Consider the following 24,815-nt stretch of genomic DNA (forward strand, 5'->3'; position numbering starts at 1 on the left):
GTGCATCGGTGGAGCTGTATGGTGGGTGCCTCGGTGGAGCTGTGTGGTGGGTGCATCGGTGGAGCTGTGTGGTGGGTGCATCAGTGGAGCTGTGTCGGTGGAGCTGTGTGGTGGCTGCATCGGTGGAGCTGTGTGGTGGCTGCATCGGTGGAGCTGTGTGGTGGGTGCATCGGTGGAGCTGTGTGGTGGGTGCATCGGTGGAGCTGTGTGGTAGGTGCCTCGGTGGAGCTGTGTGGTGGGTGCATCGGTGGAGCTGTGTGGTGGGTGCATTGGTGGAGCTGTGTAGGTGGGTGCATCGGTGGAGCTGTGTGGTGGGTGCATCGGCGGGGCTGTGTGGTGGGTGCATCGGTGGAGCTGTGTGGTGGGTGCTTCGGTGGAGCTGTGTGGTGGGTGCATCTCTGGAGCTGTGTGGTGGGTGCATCTGTGGAGCTGTGTGCTGGGTGCATCTGTGGAGCTATGTGGTGGGTGCCTCGGTGGAGCTGTGTGGTGGGTGCATCGGTGGAGCTGTGTGGTGGGTGCCTTGGTGGAGCTGTATGGTGGGTGCCTCGGTGGAGCTGTGTGGTGGGTGCATCAGTGGAGCTGTGTGGTGGGTGCATCGGTGGAGCTGTGTCGGTGTAGCTCTGTGGTGGGTGCATCGGTGGAGCTGGGTGGTGGGTGCATCGGTAGAGCTGTGTCGGTGGAGCTGTGTGGTGGCTGCATCGGTGGAGCTGTGTGGTGGGTGCATCGGTGGAGCTGTGTGGTGGGTGCATCGGTGGAGCTGTGTGGTGGGTGCCTCGGTGGAGCTGTGTGGTGGGTGCCTCAGTGGAGCTTTGTGGTGGGTGCATCGGTGGAGCTGTGTGGTGGGTGCATCGGTGGAGCTTTGTGCTTTTATAAAATAAAACTTATTCATCCTAACAAAAGCTACGTAATAACATTTAATGTGAAGATCTGGGTGCGATAAACCACCTTTACAACGCAACTTTTACCACGCAGTGCCTTTACGACGCAACTTTTACAACGCAAACCATTTCAACGCATTGCGCTGGGGGGCGCTCTAAGATAGGGAATGGGTTTAATGTACTATCCAACACCTTCCCTACTATCCACGGGGACTGGAGTTGGAATAGTAAATTAAACAATTCACTATCCAGCGCCTAAAAGCACTATGCGTTGTAATGGTATGCGTTGTAAAAACCGCGTTGTAAAGGCATGCGATGTAAAAGCATGCGTTGTAATGTCATACATCCCTGGGTGCAGAGTGTCAAGTTTTCCAAGCAATGTTTTTGTATTTGCTCTAAAAATGTACTAATATTTGCAGTGCATGTTATTTTGTGACAGTGGGATTTGTGTTGCCGGGCATTTTTTTGGGGGGTGTTTTTTTTTTGTAGAGATCACAAGAGCTTTGCATCCTGCTGTTCAAATTAGCATTTCACAGATGCTGCCCGACAACAGATTAGAATCTTTACGACGATGCTTAAAGCTCTCCAGTATCCTGTTTTAGTTTAGTTTCACAAAGTCTTAAAGTCTGCATCCTGAGTGTTTATGTTAATGAAATTGTAGAGCGGGGGGCGCGGTAGAGAAGGAGTGAGGGGTGTAAGGGATTTTGTCGTCGTTATTTTAGGCATGTACAGAATGTAATGTAATGTTGATTTAAATTCTGTAAGTTGAATCTCAAATTTCCAACAAAAATGTGTGTGCTTTGGAGAGGGAGGGGTGGGTGTGAGTAGACCTCGTGCTATATGAATTTTTTTTTATTTTGCTGAAAACTATATATTTTTTATAACGTAAGCGTAATTGAAATTTAAAACAAAAAGCATGTGTTGAAGATGCACTATTGAGGTTTTTTAGGGCATATTGTTTGCTGTAGATGTATAACGGTGGAAGCATTGGCTTAATGGCAGTGTTATGTATTCGCTAAGTGTAAAAATTTATTGTTTTCCCCCAAAGTATTTTTTTTAGAAAAGAAAGTAGTCTATTCCTTTCTGAAAATTGAACGCAGATGCGGATGCATGCAATGAGGTCCTTGTTGTGTGTGTGTCTAGTGTAAAAGTATGCCATGGGTGTTGCTGCTGTGTGTGTACGTGTTGGAGTTATGCAGTAAGGGCTGTTGGTGTGTGCCTTCTGGAAGCATGTAGGAACAGTTGGTGTTGTGTGTGCCTGGTGTGTAAATGTGCAGGAACAGCATGTATTATGTGTGGCTGTTGTAAATGTGTGCACAAATGGAGCTGTGTGGTGGGTGCATCGGTAGAGCTGTGTGGTGGGTGCATCGGTTGACCTGTGTGGTGGGTGCCTCGGCGGAGCTGTGTGGTGGGTGCATCGGTGGAGCTGTGTGGTGGGTGCATCGGTAGAGCTGTGTGGTGGGTGCCTCGGCGGAGCTGTGTGGTGGGTGCATCGGTAAAGCTGCGTGGTGGGTGCATCGGTGGAGCTGTGTGGTGGGTGCTTCGGTGGAGCTGTGTGGTGGGTGCATCTGTGGAGCTGTGTGGTGGGTGCCTCTGTGGAGCTGTGTGGTGGGTGCATCTGTTGAGCTGTGTGGTGGGTGCCTCGGTGGAGCTGTGTGGTGGGTGCATAGGTGGAGCTGTGTGGTAGGTCCCTCGGTGGAGCTGTGTGGTGGGTGCCTCGGTGGAGCTGTGTGGTGGGTGCATCGGTGGAGCTCTGTGGTGGGGGCATCTGTGGAGCTCTGTGGTGGGTGCATCGGTGGAGCTCTGTGGTGGGTGCATCGTGGAGCTCTGTGGTGGGTGCATCAGTGGAGCTGTCTGGTGGGTGCATTGGTGGAGCTGTGTCGGTGGAGCTGTGTGATGAGGCATCAGTAGAGCTGGGTGGTGGGTGCATCGGTGGAGCTGTGTGGTGGGTGCATCGGTGGAGCTGGGTGGTGGGTGCATCAGTGGAGCTGTGTGGTGGGTGCATCGGTGGAGCTGGGTGGTGGGTGCATCTGTGGAGCTGTGTGGTGGGTGCATCTGTGGAGCTGTGTGGTGGGTGCATCGGTGGAGCTGGGTGGTGGGTGCATCTGTGGAGCTGTGTGGTGGGTGCATCTGTGGAGCTGTGTGGTGGGTGCATCTGTGGAGCTGTGTGGTGGGTGCCTCGGTGGAGCTGTGTGGTGGGTGCATCGGTGGAGCTGTGTGGTGGGTGCATCGGTGGAGCTGTATGGTGGGTGCCTCGGTGGAGCTGTGTGGTGGGTGCATCGGTGGAGCTGTGTGGTGGGTGCATCGGTGGATCTGTGTCGGTGGAGCTGTGTGGTGGCTGCATCGGTGGAGCTGTGTGGTGGCTGCATCGGTGGAGCTGTGTGGTGGGTGCATCGGTGGAGCTGTGTGGTGGGTGCATCGGTGGAGCTGTGTGGTAGGTGCCTCAGTGGAGCTGTGTGGTGGGTGCATCGGTGGAGCTGTGTGGTGGGTGCATTGGTGGAGCTGTGTAGGTGGGTGCATCGGTGGAGCTGTGTGGTGGGTGCCTCGGTGGAGCTCTGTGGTGGGTGCATCGGTGAAGCTGTGTGGAGGGTGCCTCGGTGGAGCTCTGTGGTGGGTGCATCGGTGGAGCTGTGTGGTGGGTGCATCGGTGGAGCTGTGTGGTGGGTGCATCGGTGGAGCTGTTTGGTGGGTGCATCGGTGGAGCTGTGTAGGTGGAGCTGTGTGGTGGGTGCATCGGTGAAGCTTTGCGCTTTTATAAAATAAAACGTATTCATCCTAACGAAAGCTAAGTAATAACATTTAATGTGAAGATCTGGGTGCAGAGTATCAAGTTTTCCAAGCAATGTTTTTGTATTTGCTCTAAAAATGTACTAACATTTGCAGTGCATGTTATTTTGTGACAGTGGGATTTGTGTTGCCGGGCATTTTTTTGGGGGGCTGTTTTTTTTTTGTTGTAGAGATCACAAGAGCTTCGCATCCTGCTGTTCAAATTAGCATTTCACAGATGCTGCCCGACAACAGATTAGAATCTTTACGACAGTGCTTAAAGCTCTCCACTATTCTCTTGTATTTTTGTTTCCCAAAGTCTTAAAGTCTGTGGCCTGAGTGTTTATATTAATGAAATTGCAGAGCGGGGCGCGCGGTAGAGAAGGAGTGAGGGGATGAAGAAATTAGTCAGCTGGATGGTAGAGAGGCTGTGTGTTTTGTGTACTTTGAAATCAAACTTTGTTTTATGATTTCAATTCAAGTTATAACATTTAACGTGCAAGTTAGTTTGAAAAACGTAATATATATAAAGAAACCGTTATTTTAATAACGTCGATTTTTTTTTTTTGAATTTACGTGCAAGTCTTGATTTTGCATGGTAAGTAATAGCATTGAGCAGGCATACGTTGGGGAGGGAGTGTTTAAATAAGTAGTCAGCTAAATAAGAGAGAGTCTGTGTGTTTCATCATATTGGATGGATGTAGCGTATAGTATTGTTGTGGGGGCTATAAGTAATGCTGTGGTGATGCAATGGATAGTGATGTGTGTGTTAAAGCAAAATTGGAGAATGGCTGCGAGCTTCATGTTGTCAGTGTGCACAAAGTAAACAGCCAATGAAAGGAGAGTCTGTGTGAGAGAGGGGGTGGTATGAGCGAGAGGTGCACGCAGGGAGAGTCTGCTGGTCAGCTGAATGCAGCGTGCAGAAGGAGCCAATGGGAGAGAGGCTGCTAGAGAGAAGGGGGTGGGTGGCTGTGGGATGCATGATAGCGTGCTGGAGAACAAGAGGGGGATGATCAGCGCGAGGCGCGTGAGTCAGCTGAAAAGAGCGTGCCCTAAGTGGAAAGCCAATGGGAGAGAGGCTGTGGAATGAGTGTGGTGGCTGTACGCACAAGTCAGCTGAAAAGAGCGTGCCCTAAGTGGAGAGCCAATGGGAGGGAGGCTGTGGAATGAGTGTGGTGGCTGTACACGCGAGTCAGCTGAAAAGAGCGTGCTCTAAGTGGGGAGCCAATGGGAGAGAGGCTGTGGAATGAGTGTGGTGGTTGTAGGATGCATGATGGCGTGATCAGCTCGAGGCGTGCGAGTCAGCTGAAAAGAGCGTAGACTAAGTGGAGAGCCAATGGGAGAGAGGCTGTGAAGTGAAGAGCCAATGGGAAAGAGGCTGTGGACTGAGTGTGGTGGCTGTGGGATGCGTGATTGTGAAGTGAAGAGCCAATGGGAGAGAGGCTGTGGACTGAGTGTGGTGGCTTTGGGATGCGTGATAGCGTGCTGGAGAGCAAGGGGGTGTGATCCGCTTGAGGCGCGAGATAGAGAGGAAGAGGGTGGGAGGACTTAAAGTGACGAGCCAATGAAAGAACGTTAAAAAAGTGCACGGGGTGTGATCAAAGTGAAGCGTGAGCTGGACAGGGAGAGGGTGGGAGGACTTAAAGTGACGAGCCAATGAAACACCTTAAAAAAAAGCATTGGGCGAGAATGCGCGTACTTGTGTTCACGTGCACTGCATCAAATCACCAGTTTGGTTAAACTCTGGATAAGCCCCTTTATCTCTCGCCAGCTCGAATGCGCAAGCGCATCGGCAGGCGAGACCTAAAAACGTACCACAAAGTGAATAAAGAGAAAGACACTTTTCAAAGTATATACAATATGTATATATTCCGGTGATTTTAGTGAACCCCAGTGGAGTGGCCATAACGGTGGTGCGAAGAGTTTTCTACAGTGACTTGGAAAAGGAGACGGTTATTGGAAATAAAAAGAGGAGCTTGACATTTGTAGTATAGTGGGTAGTATTTATAGCATTCCAGGCTCTCTCTTTATTCACTTTGTGGTATGTTTTTGAATACTGTGATTATCAACAATGCAGTCCCAGACATGGTGGTCTGCTGACCCCAGCAGGCCACCATCCCTGGAAGTGCTAGCCTTTCCCAATGTGGTCGCAAATTGTGACAGCCTCATTAATATTCATGAGGCATGCAATATGCGACTCCATTGGGAATCGCAAACAGTGTCTGAGACACTGTACTACATTGAATTTTACGACTCACAATTTGTCGCAATTTGCAAAGCGCAAAATTCAATGGTCGTACATCTGGTCCTATGAGCGGTCCAACAATGAATGACCTTCATCCCCAGAATCCAATCTTCATTAGGGTCTAGGAGCAGTCCAACAATGAGTGACCTTCATCCTCTGAATCCAGTCTTCATTAGGATCAATGAGGGGTCCAACAATGAATGACCTTCATCCTCTGAATCCAGTCTTCATTAGGGTCTATGAGAGGGCCAACAATAGATGACCTTCATCCTCTGAATACAGTCTTCATTAGGGTCTATGAGCGGTCCAACAATGGAAGACCTTTATCCACTGAATCCAGTCTCCTTTAGAGACTATGAGCAGTCCAACAATGGATGACCTTCATACTCCTAATCCAGTCTCCTTCAGAGTCTATGAGCGGTCGAACAATAGATGACCTTCATCTTCTGAATCCAGTCTTCATTGGGAACAATGAGCGGTTCAACAATGGATGACCTTCATCCTCTGAATTTAGTCTCCTTTAAAGTCTATGAGCGGTCGAACAATGGATGACCTTCATCCTCTGAATTTAGTCTCCTTTAGAGTCTATGAGCGGTCCAACAATGGATGACCTTCATCCTCTGAATCCAGTCTTCATTAGGGTCTATGAGCAGTCGAACAATGCATGATCTTCATCCTCTGAATCCAGTCTTCGTTAGGGTCTATGAGCGCTCCATCAATGCATGTGAATCAGCATTTGTCAAAATTCATTGAACACGCAGGTGTACTGGACCCATCCCAGTCGGGCTTTAGACCCAGACACAGTACTGAGACTGCCTTGCTGTCTGTCGCTGACAATCTCCAGAGGCTACAGGACAGGGGTTATTCCGCTGTTCTGGTGCTTCTGGACTTGTCCGCGGCGTTTGACACTGTGTCACATCACATCATGACCTCCAGACTAGTTGACATCGGTCTGGAAGGCAAGGCCCTGGCTTGGCTCAGGAGTTTTTTCAGCGAACGCACCCAGAGAGTCATCTTGGGGCCATATCAATCAGAGGAGGTGGTGATCTCAAAGGGGGTGCCACAGGGCTCTTGTTTGAGCCCCACGTTATTTAACATCTATGTGGCCCCCCTAGCGAACATCATGAGATCCCACGGATTCATTCCGGTATCATACGCGGATGATACCCAACTCCTCTTCCCTTTCAAAACGATGACTCCTGAGGTGCGGGGCTCCTTCGCCCGAGGGATGAAAGAGGTGTCCCGCTGGATGGCAGCCAATTATTTGCAGTGCAACGTCTCCAAAACGGAGGTTATGCTATTCGGAGAGGCAAAACGGTTGTGGACCCCGGACTGGTGGCCTCAAGATCTTGGCCCGGTCCCTGTGCCCAGAACCGTGGTAAAAAACCTGGGTGTCAAACTGGACCATGAGCTCACCCACACACAACAAACCAATCAAGTGGTGGGCTCATGCTTCCATGTCATCGGGCTTCTCAGGAGAGTATTCCCCCTGCTACCAGATACCACCAGGAGAACGTTGGTCCAGTCCCTAGTTTTAAGCAGGCTGGACTACTGCAACGGGTTAATGCTAGCTGCCAATGAGGGCATCTTTGCTAGATTGCAGGTTGTGCAAAACACGGCTGCACGACTGGTTCTGAATGTCCCGCCCCGTACTCCCTCAAAACCACTGTTGGCCAAACTGCACTGGCTTCCGGTTAAGCAGAGGGTGATGTTTAAGATCTGCTGCGTCATCCACAAATGCCTAACTGGAACTGGTCCTGGTTACCTCACTGAGAAATTTATCCCCTATGTACCGTCCAGATTCCTGAGATCGGGAGATCAGGAACTATTATGTGTTCCTAGGGCCATGAAGGCAAGAAAGGGGGGAAGAGCCCTATCAGTAGCAGGTCCAAAGCTGTGGAACCTACTCCCAAAGGAAATTAGAGTATGTAGGGAACATTTCCCTTTTAGGAAAAAGCTTAAAACATTCCTCTTCAAATCTCTAACTGACTGATCTCCTGCCGATTTCATTAAAATGTTGACGAGTCTTTTCTGTTCTCTGGTTGTGGCCAAAGGCGCGGAGATATTCCTTCGGGAATCGATTCACAGCGCCATACAAACCTGAAATAAAATAAATAAAATAAATGTCCTTCATCCTCTGATTCCAGTCATCACTAGGGTCAATGAACTGCACAACAATGCATGACCTTCATCCTATGAATCCAGTCATCCTTAGGGGCAATGAGTGGTCCAACAATGGATGACCTTCCTCCTCTGAATCCAGTCTTCATTTGGGACAATGAGCGGTCCAACAATGGATGACCTTCATCTTCTGAATCCAGTCTTCATTAGGGTCAATGAGCGGCCCAACAATGGATGACCTTCATCCACTGAATCTAGTCTTTATTAGGGTCTATGAGTGGTCCAACAATGGATGACCTTCATCCTCTGAATCCAGTCTTTGTAGTATGCTAGCATAGTGTTGGGATGAGCTGGGAGATGAGTATTCTCTTCTCCTATGTCATGTCTTCACTAAGTTCTAGATTTGCTTAGTTGCATTCCATTAGGATTGTATTGTTTGAAATGACAGTGGGGCGGTTGGAGGTTAATGGAAAGCTGGTTGAGAAGTGCTGTCTACTGTGTAGCTCTTTTCTATGAATAAACACATCAAAACTCGTTCTACTCCTGTGATATTTACCACAAAACTTTGGCGACGAGTTGTCTACAGGGCTACATATGGAACCTTTAGCGTGCAACAATGCACCTTCAATTCTACGTTGAATTCTTCGTGTCAAGAACTTCAAACCCTACTTTCTACCGGGGTAAGCCAGTTTCTGCTTTTGTTTCATGTCCTCCTTCGTGTGTCAAGTTGGCCTCCTCCTTTATTAGTGACTAGCAGCCCGTCCCGACGTTGCCCGGGTATGAAGTAGAATCTGTGTATTTGGCAAGGGCAATTTTTTTAAAAATCTCGCGGTAGACAACATTTTTGCCTCCTTCTTTATTAGTGACTAGCAGCCCGTCCCGACGTTGCCCGGGTATGAAGTAGAATCTGTGTATTTGGCAAGGGCAATTTATTTTAAAATCTCGCGGTAGACAACATTTTTTGTTTCATAAGAATAGGGACGGAGAAGGCCCAGCTGCAGCCCTGGTAGATGTTAGCAGGCGCGTGTAATTGGTGTAGTGATCCGCCGCCTGAGCCCGGTTACAGCCCTGGTTGATGTAAGCAGGCTTGTGTAATGTCGTTGAATGAGAGAGTTATCAGTCGATGGTAAATCCGTTTAATGAGAGAGTTGAGTGACAGCGAGTAGGAGAGGCTGCAGTAATTGTCCTCGCAGACACGCTCATTTGCGTGTTCCCCGGTTGAGGCCCAGATGCAGGCCTGTTTGATGTTAGCAGGCGCGTGTTCCCCCGCTTGAGGCCCAGCTGCAGCCCTGGTTGATGTTATCAGGCGCGTGTAATTAGTGTACTGATCCGCCGCCTGCGCCCGGCTAGAGCCCTGGTTGATGGTAGCATGCGAGTGTAATTTCGTTGAATGAGAGAGTTCAGTAACAGCGCGCAGGAGAGGCTGCAGTAAAGTTACTTACCAGGCCTCCAGGTGAACGCATTTGTCACGCCCCCAGCACACGGCCACAGCAGACGATCTTCTGATTAATGTACGACCCACATGGCATGAAGGGCAGAACGTAGCACATGCCCCCAGCGTTTCTCACGCCCCCAGCGTGCCCCTTGATGCGGAGCAATTGCGTTCACATGGCATGAAGGCCGGACACACGCCCCCAGCTCTTCTCACACCCCCAGCGTGTAACGCCCCCATCGTGCCCCTTGATGCTGCGCAGCAATGTAATTGGCGCTTGTATGTACTACTCACATGGCATGAAGGGCGGACATACGCCCCCAGCGTTTGTCATGTCCCCAGCGTTTGTCACGCCCCCAGCACACGCCCACAGCCCACAATGTGATGGCCGTACCACACGCCCCCTGCATTAGTCACGCCCCCAGCCCACACCCACAGCACAACGCAGACACGCCCACAAGGGACTACTTTGCTGGCACGGTTCTTTTACCTTTTAAATGTATAGAGGAGTTGGCCTAACGGCTAAGGCGCTCGACCTCGGACCTGGGGATCTGGGTTCGAGTCTTAGTAAAGACGCCAAACATCCTGTGATTCTGGGCAAATCACTTAATCTCCCAGTGCCTAACAAAAATGAATGTGAGTCCTCATGTAACGTAACTGGTGCTATGTAAAGCGCTCTGATACCTGATTCAGTCCGGGTCAAGTTCGCGCTATATAAAACTCAGCATAAATAAATAAATAAATAAATAAATATGGTGGCCGTCTGCATAGCCTATGTCCTTCTGCTGAAACTGCCCTTTCCAACGCTGTATTGGGTGTTGTGATTGGTGCTGTGGTTACTGAGATTACCCGCCTCAAAGGTTTTGGCTCTCTCTTTATAATATTAGTATGGACTGCTGTGCCGATCGCTTATCGATTTCACTGCCTGCGTTTTAGTTTCTGGTCTGAATCTCTGCGCAGATGTTTTTATTTATTTTGCGCAACAGGCTCCTCGACGGAAACTTGGCCTGACTTTGCCTGACCTTCGCGTTTCTCAACATCTTTCCAACTGTCTGCCTTTTATGTATTAGGCCTGACGTTGCCTGACTTCCTGTATGGCCGTGCGTACTAGGCTTAACGTTGCCTGCTCCTGCCTGACTTCCTGTATGCCCGTGCGTACTAGGCCTAACGTTGCCTGATCCTGCCTGATCTCCGCTTTCTACTACACGTCAGTTCTCTTTGTCTTCACGTGGGAAGGCGATTTCCTAGTTGCCGAGCAACACGCCTCTCTGTGACATTGACTACACTTCTTGCCTAGCAACGCTGTTGGTTGATACCAAAGCCTTTCTTTGGAGACACCTGACTCAAAGATGCATCGGTTTTGTTCGGCTCAGTCTGCGGTGATCCGCACACTACCATAAGCTTTTATTGTACGGTGATTCGCACACCTTGTTTTGTTCTATTGCAAATCGTTCATTTTCACAAAAACTCTGCAGTGATCTACATACCATTATATGCTGTTATTTTACACGGTGATTCTCACGCCTGTTTAAAAAAATATATACCCATATATATTTTCTTGCGGATCATTTGTCATTGCAGTTATACCTGCTAGTTTTACTTTTCATCATGGTGATTCGCGCACCTTATTTGTCTTCTTGTAATTGTTTTGATCTTACAAGCAAATCAGTGATTTGTATACTTCTGTATCTTTTTTCTTGTTTTTTATTTACAATCTAGACATCTATTCATTTTTTCTCTTCCTTATTTTTTTTAGTCTGTACACTTATTCTTCACTGTTTTCTTCTTCACTACTTCCTACAAATCAACCATTCACACACTCCATGTATCTTTTTCTTTTCTAGTTGTTTCTCACAGTTTCTCTATATTTCCTTATTCTTACTATGTGTACAATGCAATAAGTTGCTCCTCCACCATCATTTCTAGATAGCCCTGGTGAACCTCCTGTAAGATGGGAAATATGGTTTGACGCATTTGAAACTTATATCGGTGCCATCAGAGCTTCAAGATTCAGTGCTGATCGGCAAAAATGTCTTCTGCGTCACTCATTGGGCTTTGAAGGAAGGTCAGTTTTTTGAACATTTACCTGGGATTACACATCAACTTGGGGATAATATAGATGAATATCAAGATATGTTACCAAACTTAAGACCAGGTTTGCTAAGCAACCAAGTCTCATGGTTTTGAGGCATAGATTTTTCATGAGACATCAAGGTGATGGCGAAGATGTGGATACTTATATTTCTGTGTTGCGCAGTTTAGGTTCTTTTTGTCAGTTTGAAACCTTTACTGATCGATTGTTGATTGTGTCACGTTGGTTGTCATTGTAAAGACAAGCAAATTCGTCAAAAATTGTTATCCTTAGGGAACATTTCTTAAGAAGAGACTATTAAAATTGCACAAAGTATTGAAATCTCACAAATCTCCTTAAAGGAGTTTGAAGACACAACTCTTGAATCTGTTAATGTTGTTATTGGAAATAGTAAAGGTAAACAAAGTTCCACTAGAACCAATGTAAAGAGTAGAAATTAATTTGATTATACCAGCTCTAAACGTATGTGTCTTCGTTGTGGTAACTCTAGCATCAAAAAAGAGGAAGATGTCCTGGGGCAAATGTTGTGTGTAACTATTGTAAAAAAAATGGGGCATTTTGCCAAGGTGTGTCTAAAACAAAACAATCAAAAGAAAACTGTGGCATGCATGGTTGAGTCAGATCAGGAATCTGATTCAGAAATAGTTTCATTTGTCACAGATATTTGTATGCTGTCTGATGATTCTGAACATGTAGAAGGTGATCCATGAGATTATTCTTGCAGGTAAATCTCTTAATCTACTTGTTGATTCTGGTGCCATAATCACTATGATCACTCACAAACTTTTCAAAGAAACATGGGGTGACAGAACATTAGAGCCTTCAGATCGTTCTCCTGTTTCCTATGAAGGGAGGAGGATCTAACTTCTTGGTTATTTGGAGGATGTGTTCGTTTTTGAAGGAAGGAAGATAAAAGGGAAAGTTTATGTTGCCCTCAAAGATCTAAACATCTCAGGTTGGTATCATCAAGGATTGTTTGGCATAGTGCTGAGACGAGGTTCCAAGGAGCAAGTGTTAGTAGTTTCTGATGATGATTTTCAATCCAAGTGGAAAGAAAGGTTTCCTTCTGTTTTTGGTGATGGTCTAGGAAAGATATGAGGATTAAAGCACAAAATCATTGTGAAGGATGGTGCTTTACCCATTCAACATAAATTGAGAGGAGTCCCATTTAGTGTCAGAGATGATTTGTTAAAAGAGTTGAAGTATTTGTTTGCACAAGGTATTATCAAGCCTACGGAGTCGTCTTAATGGCTTTCACCTTTGGTTGTAGCTCGAAAGAGGTGTTGGAAGTTGGACGTCTGTGTTGACTCAAGGTCTTTGAATAAGGAAATCTGGGTGTATTCCCATCCTTACCCAGGATCTGTGATCTGTTTGAATCTGTTGGAGGTTCAAGATTTGCACATGGCTGGGTCCAAACTGGAATGGCATGGTGAGCAAAAAAACAATGGATTTAGGCGCAGATCCATGTACGGGGGAATGTATGACATTGTTCTGCCATCTGGCCATCAATTGTTCTTTTTGCAATTGTCACCCTGAGTGGGACAGGTATGCCCAGAAATGTGTCCTGTGCTCTCCATGCCACTGTAATCAAGCTATCCTGCCTGACGAGGGCTGAAAGCACGAAACATATCCTAGGATGCTTGTTTCCAGTCCAGGGAGGACCTGGCTTGGCAGTTCGGGCTGGACTGTTCCCACGGGGCACAGGGTCAAAACTGATTTGCATATGGCTGGGTCCAAACTGGAATGGCACGGTGAGCAAACAAATGATGGATTTAGGCTCAGATCTCTGTACTGGGGGGAATGTATGACATTGTTCTGCATTCTGTCCATCAATTGTTCTTTTTGCTTCAGTTTAGCATCTGCTGCCTGTTTTTCAGCGAGTTATGCAAAATGTATTGGGTGGCATTGAAGGTGTGTTAGTTTTTCAGGATGATGTGCTAATTCATTCTAAAGATACTCAGTCAGATGACATAATTTTTTGCAATGTGTTTGGACATTTTTCACAAACATGGTGTTATGGTCAAATCTGAGAAATGTAAGTTTTTGGGCAAAGAAATTAAAATATTTAGGGCATCTTATTTCTGAGGCAGGCATAAGACCTAGAAAAGGTCTTTTGGATGCCATTCTTCAAGCCTCTACCTATGTTGACAATTCTGGAGTGCAATCCGTACTTGGTCTTTTTGAATATTATTCTAAATTTATACCAAACTTTGCTACTATAGTACACCCTACAAGCAACCTTCTCAGGAAGGGTGTGAAATTTGAATGGTCGAATGTATGTGAGTCTGCTTTTCTGAGTGTTAAGGAATGTTTCAGTAAGAGCAAAGCACTTAAGCCTTTTGATCCGGAATATCCTTCGTGCATAACTACTGATGCCAGTCAAGTCGGATTGGGAGCTGTGTTGACACAGAATTTACACAATGATGAAAATACTGTTGCTTTCGCTTTGGGTGTTCTTAGGGATGCGGAATTGCAATATTCTGTCATTGAAAATGAGCTTTTAGCATGTCTCTGGGCTGTGGAAACGTTTTGCCCATATGTTTGGGGTAGGTGTTTTCTATTAAGAACTTACCACAAGCCACTGGTCAACATCTTGGGTTCTGGTACCAATAAGTGTTGCACGCCTAGAATAGTGAGGATGACTTCTCTTCTAGTGCAGTATCAGTTTGATATTATTCATATTTCTGGTGGAAGGAATCTTAGAGCCAATTTCTTATCACGTTTTCCACTTAAAAATGTAGATGAAAGATTCCGATTTCCAAGAATATTGTGAAGAAGATTCTGAAGACTGTTTTGTGGCTGCTCTTAATTAAAAAGGAGTTTAATCCTTGTTCTGAAGAAAGCTGGATGATAGCTCTAGACGATGATGAAGTCTTGCAGCAAGTCTGTAATTTTGTTAAGAGTGTTTTTGCCCAGAGAGAGAGTGCTTTTGTCTCTTCTTCAGCCTTACTGGAAAGTTGAAGCAGAGATATAGTTAGAGAATGGTGTTTTGTTACGTTCTGAAAAAACGTATTCCTCCGTAGAGTATTAGAAGAGTTATTATCTCTAAAGCTCATGAGGGTCATTTGGGTGTGTCTCTTACCAGACAACGCATTTGTGAACATATTTCGTGGCCTTCTATGGATGTCGAGATTTGTGAAGTTGTTGGGATGTGTGTTGTATGTAAGTCTGCCGACAAGAGTCTGAAGGTTACTACTCCACCTTGGGTCAAAGTTGGTCTGGCTATCATGGGTCCTTTTGACTCTTTGCCTGGTGGATGTCGTCTTATTTTTGTTCTTATTGATTATGGCTCTAAATGGCCTGAAATCAAGTTAGTCAGAGATCCCTCTTCTGCAAATCTTGTAGCTTTTTTCAAGGAAGTTTGTATGAGATAGGGTTTTCCTGAAATTTGGGTTTCTGACAATGGAACACAATTCATGAGTGCTGATTTTCAATCTTTTTTTATGTCTTGTAATATAACGCACTTGAAAAGCTCTCTTTATCACCGTCAGACCAATGGTCTTATAGAATGTATGAACCGTGTTGTGGGAGAGTCTATCAAATGGGCTAATACCGGAAACTATGAGGTTGTGAAATCTTTAGACAGCATGTTATGATTTTACAGGACAACTCGTCATTCCACAACCAAGATTTCTCTGTTTGAGTTATTAAGGGGAAGAAGGGCTAGTACCAGTTTCAAACCTGGTTGGATGAACAAATGGATTAAGTCAATATCCAATGTTGAATCTCTCATGGATATTGCTAGATAAAATGTTTCGATTTCGCATTCTAAACAAAAATGTTGGTTTGATAAAAAAAAAAGCTGTCAAGACTTTCCCGTGGCTGTTGGAGATTTTGTGCGTATCAAGTCTCCTGTACATGTTAAGAAAGGAGAAAGCAAATTTGCTACACCCATTTCTGTAATAAAGGTAGGGAGAAATGCTGTTCAGGTTGCAGGTGGAAAATGGTCGAATGTGGGGAAAATTGTAAGAGTCAAAAACTGTGACCAAGAGAATTCTGATTGTTTGGGTAATCGAGGTGCTGTTATTTCTCCAAACATTGTTATTAGAAGAAGCTCCAGATCAAGAGTTATGCCTAGCAGGTACCGTTTGTGAACTGATGTTTTGCTCCTACAGGTACCGTTTGTGCTTTATTGTTTTACTTATATTTTATGATGTTTTTCTTTGTTTTTCTTGTTTTGTTTTGGTTCTTTTGTTTTTTATTATATTGAGAAAGGAGGATATGTAGTATTCTAGTATAGTATGTCATCTCTTCACTAAGTTCTATAGTTGCTTAGTTGCACTCCATTAGGATTTTATTGTTTGAAATGACAGTGGGGCGGTTGGAGGTTAATGGAAAGCTGGTTGAGAAGTGCTGTCTACCGTGTAGCTCTTTTACACGAAAAAACTCATCAAAACTCGTTCTACTCCTGTGATATTTACTACTGTCTTCATTAGGGTCAATGAGTGGTCCAACAATAGATGACCTTCATCCTCTGAATCCATTCTTCATTAGAGTCTATGAGCGGTCGAACAATTGAAGACCTTTAACTCCTTTAAGTCAAAAGCCACGTAGATGGAGCTGGTAATACCCAGCAGAAATATTTTGAGCTGGAAAGACGTCTTCTGGCCAAGTAGCGTAGGTCCTCCGTCGGCCAGTAAGGATGGATCTAAAACAAATCCATGTCCATACTGAGAAGGGTGAAACTGAATATATTTATTACAGCTTAAAGCAGGTGCATATTTCTCCTACTAACATCCCTCAGTCAGGCAGAAACTGATTTGCCAAAACATCCTGCTACCTTGCCCAACAAAAACCGCTCACCTTCCCATCCTGGAAGTAAGCCTGTAATACATTCTGTATTGAACCTAAATGTGACAAAAACCTTTGGGTGACTTCTTGAAAACAATCAACCTTATGTAGACAAAACACTGAAGTCCGCAGTGCAATTTATTGCACTGCAGCACCTGAGACAAGCAATGACCCATCTACCTGGGAGATGCATGCTCCGGTTGGTACTGCTGGTGTAGCATCTCGACTGAACTAGCTTAATAGCCTCTATTTCGTCACTTCGGACACGATTATATTGAAACCTCAAAGAGTGCAGTAAGAAGCCTTCTATCCAATTTTCCATCTTGGCAAATTTGATCCTGCGTAGCCTTCGCTGGCCCAAGTCAAACTAAGGATTATGTTTAAATAAGTGTTGGATCTATAAATCCTTTTATAATCCTGCAAGTAGCGGCTGGTGACACTTGCAAGTGATGGGCGTAAAAGTTTGGGTGAGTGTCTGCTGGCAAGTGTGCATAGCTAGCAAGCCTGACTGGCATAAGGGAGGTTGAAGGGGAGGGTTCTCCCCCAAGATGTGTTTTTTAAAAAGAGTGGGCAAATGGTGCATTTTTAAGCAAATCTGAGAAAGCAAGAAGTTTAATAAAGCAATTGTGAGAATGTAGTTATGACATGAATAAAGAGATTTCATACGATAATGATGTAGGTATCTGCTTATTCAGTATAACCACAGAACTTCATAAGAGACTTTGCGATAATGCTGAGTACCTCACTGATTCATTTATTTACTGCTATACAGTTCCAAATGAAATCTACTGGGGAAATACAAGTTACTGTGATTGGCAAGACTGGACGCAATGAGAAAGCAAGGAATAAACATTAACAGGCAGTAGGGCACCCAACATGGCATTGTACGTCTCATTCAGGGGATGATGAAATGATCACATCACTCCCATCCGGATGGAACTCCATTAGCTCCTCTTGCTGGTCCACTGCATCATCAAAACCATAGGGAGTCATAATCGGGAGGTTCATCTGTGGGTGTGGCTGGAGTTTTTTTTGCAGAATCCTTGTCCTGGGCATCTTCAGAATCAGGCCCTCAGTTCCCTTTTAACGAACGCTTCAGTTTTGGAATGTCGTGCGATTCTTATATTACCCATTGTCGTTTTCCCTATGTTAGCCTAATCATGCACATGGTAGGCTGCGTTGGTTTTGTACGTATTACCAAATAGTATGCTTTCTTTCAGCCAGATTGTATTTTCACACAGAACTAGCACGTTTATTTGTATTCAATTCTTATCCTGCGATTTTGTCTGGAAAGCCTAGGCAAGGTCAAACAACAGTGCCCTTTGGTATTCTCTCTAGTCAGACTCTAGCACCAGAAGGAATAGAAGAATGCAGCTAATGTTTTGAATACACATATCTTGCCATATAACTGGGGACAGAGGTTCTGAAAACACAGAGAGTTAAGGTCCTGAGACAAGAGCGCTGCATCAGCTGAGATGTAGAACCTCCACCAGTATACCCTAAGGTTTCGGGGTCCACCACCATACCCAGAGATCTTTAATTGATAACCACTTAGCTGTAGTAGTGTGGGAGGTCTTAGGCAGATCTGTCAGATAATATGACAGGGCTATTCATTGTATATGATTTATTACTCATGCTGATGACATTATTGACATGTAATTGTTTCTACTTGTGCCATAATTATGACATTTTAGAGCACAATAGTTTCAATAAACATTGTTAACTTCCTTTGTGCCTCTTGTCTAATTTATTGTGGGTAAGTACGAGTGAGAGAATGAAAGGGGGAGTCCTGAGACTGCGATCCATGAGAGGGTCAGCGTGGTCAGTCCACAAGATGACCTTTATATTAAGAAAGAAGCATTATGTAAAATGTTAAATCATTTCATTTTGTAAATATGAAAGAATTTGAAATTGGAAGCTAAAAATGGAGTAAGTATCCTCAAATGGATTTGAGGGAGCAGTGCTAGTGTATTATACAGAACACAATATGGACGATGGTCGCAACTGAATTCAGAAAAGCTCCACCATCCCCTACAAAATAAAAATGTAGATTTTTTTATATCTTTTTGTGAATTATATAAAAAGTTTCATCATTTATGTATTTGTTTGATACATGCCCTTAATTTTGTGTCTTGTTTTGCGGTTCAAATCATAGAAATTGCTAAGACTGGGTTCCTTGTCTTCCAGTAATGACTCAGATGGGGTCCCCGAATCCCAGTAACGATTAAGGGGGGTCCACAGAAGTTAAAAGATTAACAGCCACGGCTCTGGCTCAATCCCAAACAGTAACTCAGAAATATTTTACACAAACAATATCACCATTTCCTTTGTAATCGTGTTTGTTTCATGCACATAATTAGGGTTCCATTAACAAAGACTTTGAGGCACCAGCTATAGAAGGAAAACAACGGTCTTGAGCCCAGATAACTTAGGACCTGGATCCCAAGCCCCACTCATCTGAAGGGCAAGCTCTGGATGGCTTGGCTGAAGTATATGTCCAGAGCACATGATCACACACAGATCTCTAGACTACTGGGACTGCATATTACAAAGAATCCATGTGGACGGAACAGATGTATAACTGTGGCGAGAGTCACTTTCTAGAAAACAAGTTATTATTGTTTCATATGTTGCTCAGCAGTAGAATGTGAGATGTCACCTTCTTCTGAATCCAGGGGCACAATTTGGAAACAGGTGGCATATCACCTATTTCCTGAAAATACTGACCACCTGACACAGCAGAAAAACTCTGACCCCATGAACTGGACCAGTTCACCCTCAATCATTCCTCTTCGCATCAGCACAACACATGCTGAGATATCTGCACACAGCTGGGTCACCACTTGAATTAGATTACATCTGAGAGGCACTGAAATATTAATATAAAAAGCTTTCCGGCAGCTCTGCCTGTAACTGTGGTGGCTTTTGAATTTGTGATGGGTGACAGAGGAGAGATGCCAAGAGACTAATCCCCAAACAGAGAGTTTTATTATTGAAAAGGGTCTCTGCTTCTGCTCCCTGTGACATTGTTATCACTACAAAAGGGGGTGGGAGGAAGAGATGAGGGGCTGAAGCGATCTGCAGCTCTCACACCAGCCTCAGCTCTGTTCCTTTCCAGAGCTGTAAGTACGGGAAGAGCCTCTCTGTGAAGGGGGCCTGCAGGAAGGTGTAGAGAAGCTCCATGGAGTCAGCATTGTACAGGGACAGCCGCCCATCCTCGTAGTCCAGATACACCCCCAGCTTCAGGGGATTCTCATGAGGAGACAGGGGGATATGAGGGCAGATGAGAGCAGAGTACTGGCCCTCCCACCCCCACACAGCCCAGACTCCCCCCTCAGGTGACCATGTGATCATTCGCTTCCTGTTCACAGACTCTGCTGCGACCCCCACATGCCACCCTGTCCCCTCCTGCAGCAGCTGCACCTCCCAGTAATGTCTGCCGGAGGTGAACCCCTCGCTCCCCAGCACACAGTAGTGGTAGTGGGTGAATCTCTTGGGCGTGTCCAGAATCACCAGTGCTGTGTCTGTCCATCTCACACGTCTCCCCCCCTCAGACAGGAGGAGCCGAGGATTAGCCGTGTCAGGATCCAGAGTCACCATCGCTGCAGAGAAGAGGTTCAGAATTAGAGATTTAATGACACAAACAAAGGCTGTAATTACTGCTTCTGTTTTACATATGATTCATTTAAATCAAACCTGGAAGGAGCACACTGTGCTAGAGAGAGTGCAGCACTAGACTGCTCACTACAATAAAGCGCACATTCATCTAGAGTACTCACTACACCAAACAGCACACTGAACTACATAGAGAGGACATTCTACTACACACTATTCTATTAGACTACACCACACTACCACACATGACACATAATACAGTTCACACTACTACACATGAAGCATACTGTGAAATTAACTTTTTTTTTTTTTAAAGCACTCGATTGCCCAGGGCGTTCTACCGCTGCCACTGCATGACAGTTATGACAGAGAAGGTCAGACTTGTTAGCCGAACAGCCAGGTTTTTAAAGCTTTTCTAAAAGGAAGAAGACTTGTAATTCCTTTCAGATTTAGAGGGAGAGTATTCCAGAGTTTGGTGGTTCAGGTTACAAAGCTTCTGGCGCCCCAGGAGGACTGTCTGAATTTGGGAACTGCAAAATTTTTAGATGTGGAGGAACCCAATGACCTGGACGGAGTGTACCAAGTAAAATTGGCTTAAATTGAAGCTTAATTAATGCATGTGAAGTGACTGGTGACTAGTAATCTGTAGTTTATTGAGGAGTCTTTGCTCCATGTTCAAATAAAGAGCCTTACAGTAATCTATTTTAGGTAGAACAGGGGCGGTGACCACTGTCTCATGTAAATCATGGCAAATGAAAGGAAGCACTTTCCTAATGATCTTCAAAATGTAGAAGGATAACGAGGTCACAGCATTAATTTGACCTTCAAAAGGCAGTTTGATATCAAAAAGTTTCCCCACATTCATCACTTTCCTGACAGTGCCCGGCAAAGTGCCCCCTTCTTGCAGCCAGCAGCTGTGGTGCCAAAGGAGACATCGTTGCCGAAGAGGAGGACCTCAGTTCTTCCTGAGTTTAACTAGAGGCAGTTGTTGGTCATCCAGCTACTTACTTTCAACAAACAACTTTGGGATCTGGTTGCAGTATCGGCAGGATTGATGGCCACTGAGACAACGACTTTGGTGTCATCAGCGTACAATACTACAGAGAAGCCAAAAGTTGACCTATAACCTATAAGGGTGACCTATAAGTTAAAAAGGGTAAGGCTCTGGGAAGACCCTTGAGACACCCGCAAGGGTAAGGAAAAAGAGTTGGAAACAAATTTGTTCATGGTGACCTTGTTCCCACTCGGACAGAAAGGATTTCAAAAGAGCGAGAGCCACTCCCCTAATTCCAATATTGTGGAGACTGGTTACAATTCCGCGAAGGGTTATCAATGTTCAGACTTGGATGGCGCACAACATGTAGTGGTAAAGTAGTAACGATGGGGTAAGGTTGTTTGGTGCAGCTTGTTCAGAGAAAACCCTATAACTCTGAAACCAAAGGGTGAGAAAGCTAACCCTTATGTGAAATAAATGTCAAATCATTGGATGTTTCTCTTGTTCAGAGGAGATCCATATAGAAATTATCACCGTTCCCCCGAGAACACAACCTTATATACTAGTGCAGCCCTGAAGAGTCATTGGGTTAACACCCTTACTGACGAAACACGTGTTGGCTGGTTTCTTTCTATATGGATCTCCTCTGAACAAGAGAAACATCCATACACCAATTAAAAACAAGAATGAAAATGGACACTAGTGTGTGATCTTATCCTTGGAGAACTTTTTATCTTGATTACCCATATCATTGAAATTGTTGTGTGCGCTTGATTTGACAAATATTGTGGAGACTGTCAATCAACACATCATGATTGACCGCGTTGATGTCGGCCAAGAGATCTAGTAAGAAAAGTGCTAACACCAACTTCCATGTCAAGGGTAGCTCACCCTCCACCTGTTGCTGCCGCGTGTACTCTAACCTACGCACGCACTTCTGCTAGATGCCACTAGTCAGGGCTCGAGTCGGGGGTACACGCAGGTACACAGCGTCCCCTCCCCATCTTTTTACAAGGTGGATGCCGTCCCCCCTTGCCAAGAAGCTGGGCCCCACAGAAATATGCTGAACGTGTCCCGGTGTAATTTTCAGACACCGGGACACGTTCAGTACGTGACCTCATGAGGTAATTTGCATATTGTAATTCGCCCCACTTCTTTTTATAGGACTTGTGCCGTGCCACTAGTATTCTTACACATGTCTGATTTGCCCACAAATATTACCGTATTAAAATGCTTCTTAGGTTTGGGGAATATCAAAGGGATTAAGGGAAGATATGTTTTTTAATTGCAAATAATTAACATCCCACTTCCCCCCACCCGCACCTGCGCAACCCCACCCCCCTGCCCGTCATGACAGCCTGAACATGCACCCGCACGCGACCTGTGCCACCCCACGTGTAAATATAGTGCCTATCGTGATTCCTGCCCAGGCTGGCCTCTAAAAACACAATGCAGGACTCTGGAGTATTAATCAAAGGCTGTGGCTACTGTGCTGCGTAGGGCATCACATCGTACACTACTAAACTATACCCTTGGTGCCAAAAATTGCGTGCCTATTAAATAAGATATTGAAAAAACTGACTAAAACACGTGTTAAAGGTTTGAAATCTCTGCCTGCGTGTGCGCAGAAGAGTGCCTAGCGCAGGCCTTTGTATGAAGCACACACCCCTCACACTCCCTCTGTGAGTCTCTCGATCGCTGCCTGCGTGTGCGCAAGAGAGCACCTAGTGCAGGGATCCGTAACTCCCTAAAACTCCCTTTATCGCACCCTAAGTCGCATGTTTACTACAACAGACATCGCACTGGTGGATTTGACATTGTTGTATGTTGAATTTGTGAGTGATAAACCCCGCTGATCCTGATTCTGTCACTTGTTCAGCCTGTGAATCTTTCTGTGAATGCCGCTGAGTCTGTGCCTGGATACTCTTAATAATAAAATATCCCTTAACTGGATATGTGAAATCACCGGAGATGTGTGAGAATGCAGGATGTATGGGAGCACCTATTGTTTTACATGTTGCCCAAAAATCAAAAATGTCTCCCACTGCCGGTTGGTCTTTACCAAATCCTTGGTGTGGGCAGGAGGGAGGGTGGGGGATTGGTGGGGGTCTGTAAGGAGTGGCAATGAATTACTCAATAGCTTTGTGTTCCATTGTGGTTGGTGGTGGCAATGCCTCTTTGTCCTCCTTTCTTTGCCACAAAACTTCGCTACCTTTCAAAACAAGATAAGCCGCCTAGCATTCCAAAAAGTAGCTAACAGGGTAGCCGTTTAGCCACTTAGCAAGAAATCCTCCGAGTAACTGTCACACAAGCCACACATGAGGCAGTCATGCACAGGCACAATATGCCCCCCCCCCACATCAGCATACGCAAAGATTGTCCTCTACAACTCATAAAATTTGGCAATTTCTTAAATGATAAATAACTCAATCGTATTGCTTCATTTACCTTCCTGCTTTCTCAAGTTTGCTTGAAAATGCACCATCTGTCCACTCTTTTTTCAAAAGGTTCTCAGTGGGAGAACCCCCCTGAACCCCCTGTAAGTTGTTCAGGCTCGCTCGCTATGCTCGTTCGCCATAGTGCAGTACGACAATAATTTTACGCCTCACCACTTTCAAATTTCACCAGCCACCACGGTAGCTCTTAGATCTTCTGAGGCGACAATCAGAGCCGATTCGGTGCTGTGCTCGCTCCTAAACCCAAACTGTATCAGATCAAATAGGTGGTTTGTATTTATGAAGGAAGCTAATTCCAGTTTTATTGCCTTTTCCACTATTTTGGCCATAAGTGGAAGGTGCAAGATGGGTCGGTAGCTGCTTGGATCCTGAGGGCTAAGGTTGGACTATATTAATAAGGGAAGGATAGCTGCTCTTTTCCCTTCCTTGGGGAAGTAGCCGGAGCTAAACATTTCGTTAAAGTTATTAGTACGGTGAGCACATATTATCTCAGGGGCTGAGTGTATAGTTTTCAGAGGGCAAGAATCCACTGAGGAGCCGGACTTGATGGAGTTGGTGAGGCATAAAACCTGCTCGGCAGTAAGCGGGGAGAAAGAGGACAGTATTTCTTCGTGGTTGAGGGTGTGGGGATGATTGTTGCAGCGAAGATGCTGTACTTTGGCCTGAAAGAGGCATGCCAGAGTATTACAAAAGGTTTAATTGCTGTTGTTATTATTCTTGTCTGGGATATTGGTGAGTTTTTTGACTGTTGTGAATAGTTCTTTTGTTGACTTTTTCATATCTCAAACTTTTGAAATAAATACAAGTCACTAATTGTTTGTTTATACTACCTCACACTACCACACATGAAGCATACTCCACTGCACCGCACTACCCCACATAAAGCATAGTACAATACAGCACACTACCAAACATGAAGCATGCTACACCACACTACCACACATAAATCATACTACACTACACCGCACATGACCCAAACTACACTACACTAAGATACATGATGCATACTACACGATCCGACACTCCCACAACCGAAGAATACTACACCACATCACACTACCACACATGAACCAAATGACACTACATCACACTACCCCACATGACGCATGTTACACTACCACATATGAAACATACTACACTACATAACACTTGAAACATACTACACTACCACACATGATGCATGCTACACTACACCACAATATCACATGACGCATACCCTATGCCACACTACCACATACGGTGCATGCTACACAACGACACATGAAATATATTACACTACACAACACATGAACCAAACTACAATGAACCACACATGAAGCATACTACGTCACATGACACACTGCATTAGACAATACACAGTACTAACTAGAACACTGCACTAAATAGCACACACTATGTGACACTGCACTACCCAGTTGAGTACAC

General features: G+C 45.3%; 1 protein-coding gene across 1 annotated transcript in view; it reads right to left on the reverse strand.

Annotated features, from left to right (window-relative positions):
- Positions 1-17,043: 17,043 nt before the first annotated feature.
- LOC144752978 (E3 ubiquitin-protein ligase TRIM39-like) overlaps positions 17,044-24,815 on the reverse strand; it is an 80,554-nt gene continuing 72,782 nt past the window's right edge. The window contains exon 4 of the mRNA XM_078640786.1: positions 17,044-19,927. Coding sequence (XP_078496912.1) covers positions 19,413-19,927 — 515 coding nt within the window. The 3' untranslated portion in view covers positions 17,044-19,412. The remainder of the gene's footprint in view (positions 19,928-24,815) is intronic.

Source organism: Lissotriton helveticus, chromosome 5_1 (genome assembly GCF_964261635.1).
Source record: "Lissotriton helveticus chromosome 5_1, aLisHel1.1, whole genome shotgun sequence".
Lineage (NCBI taxonomy): Eukaryota > Metazoa > Chordata > Amphibia > Caudata > Salamandridae > Lissotriton > Lissotriton helveticus.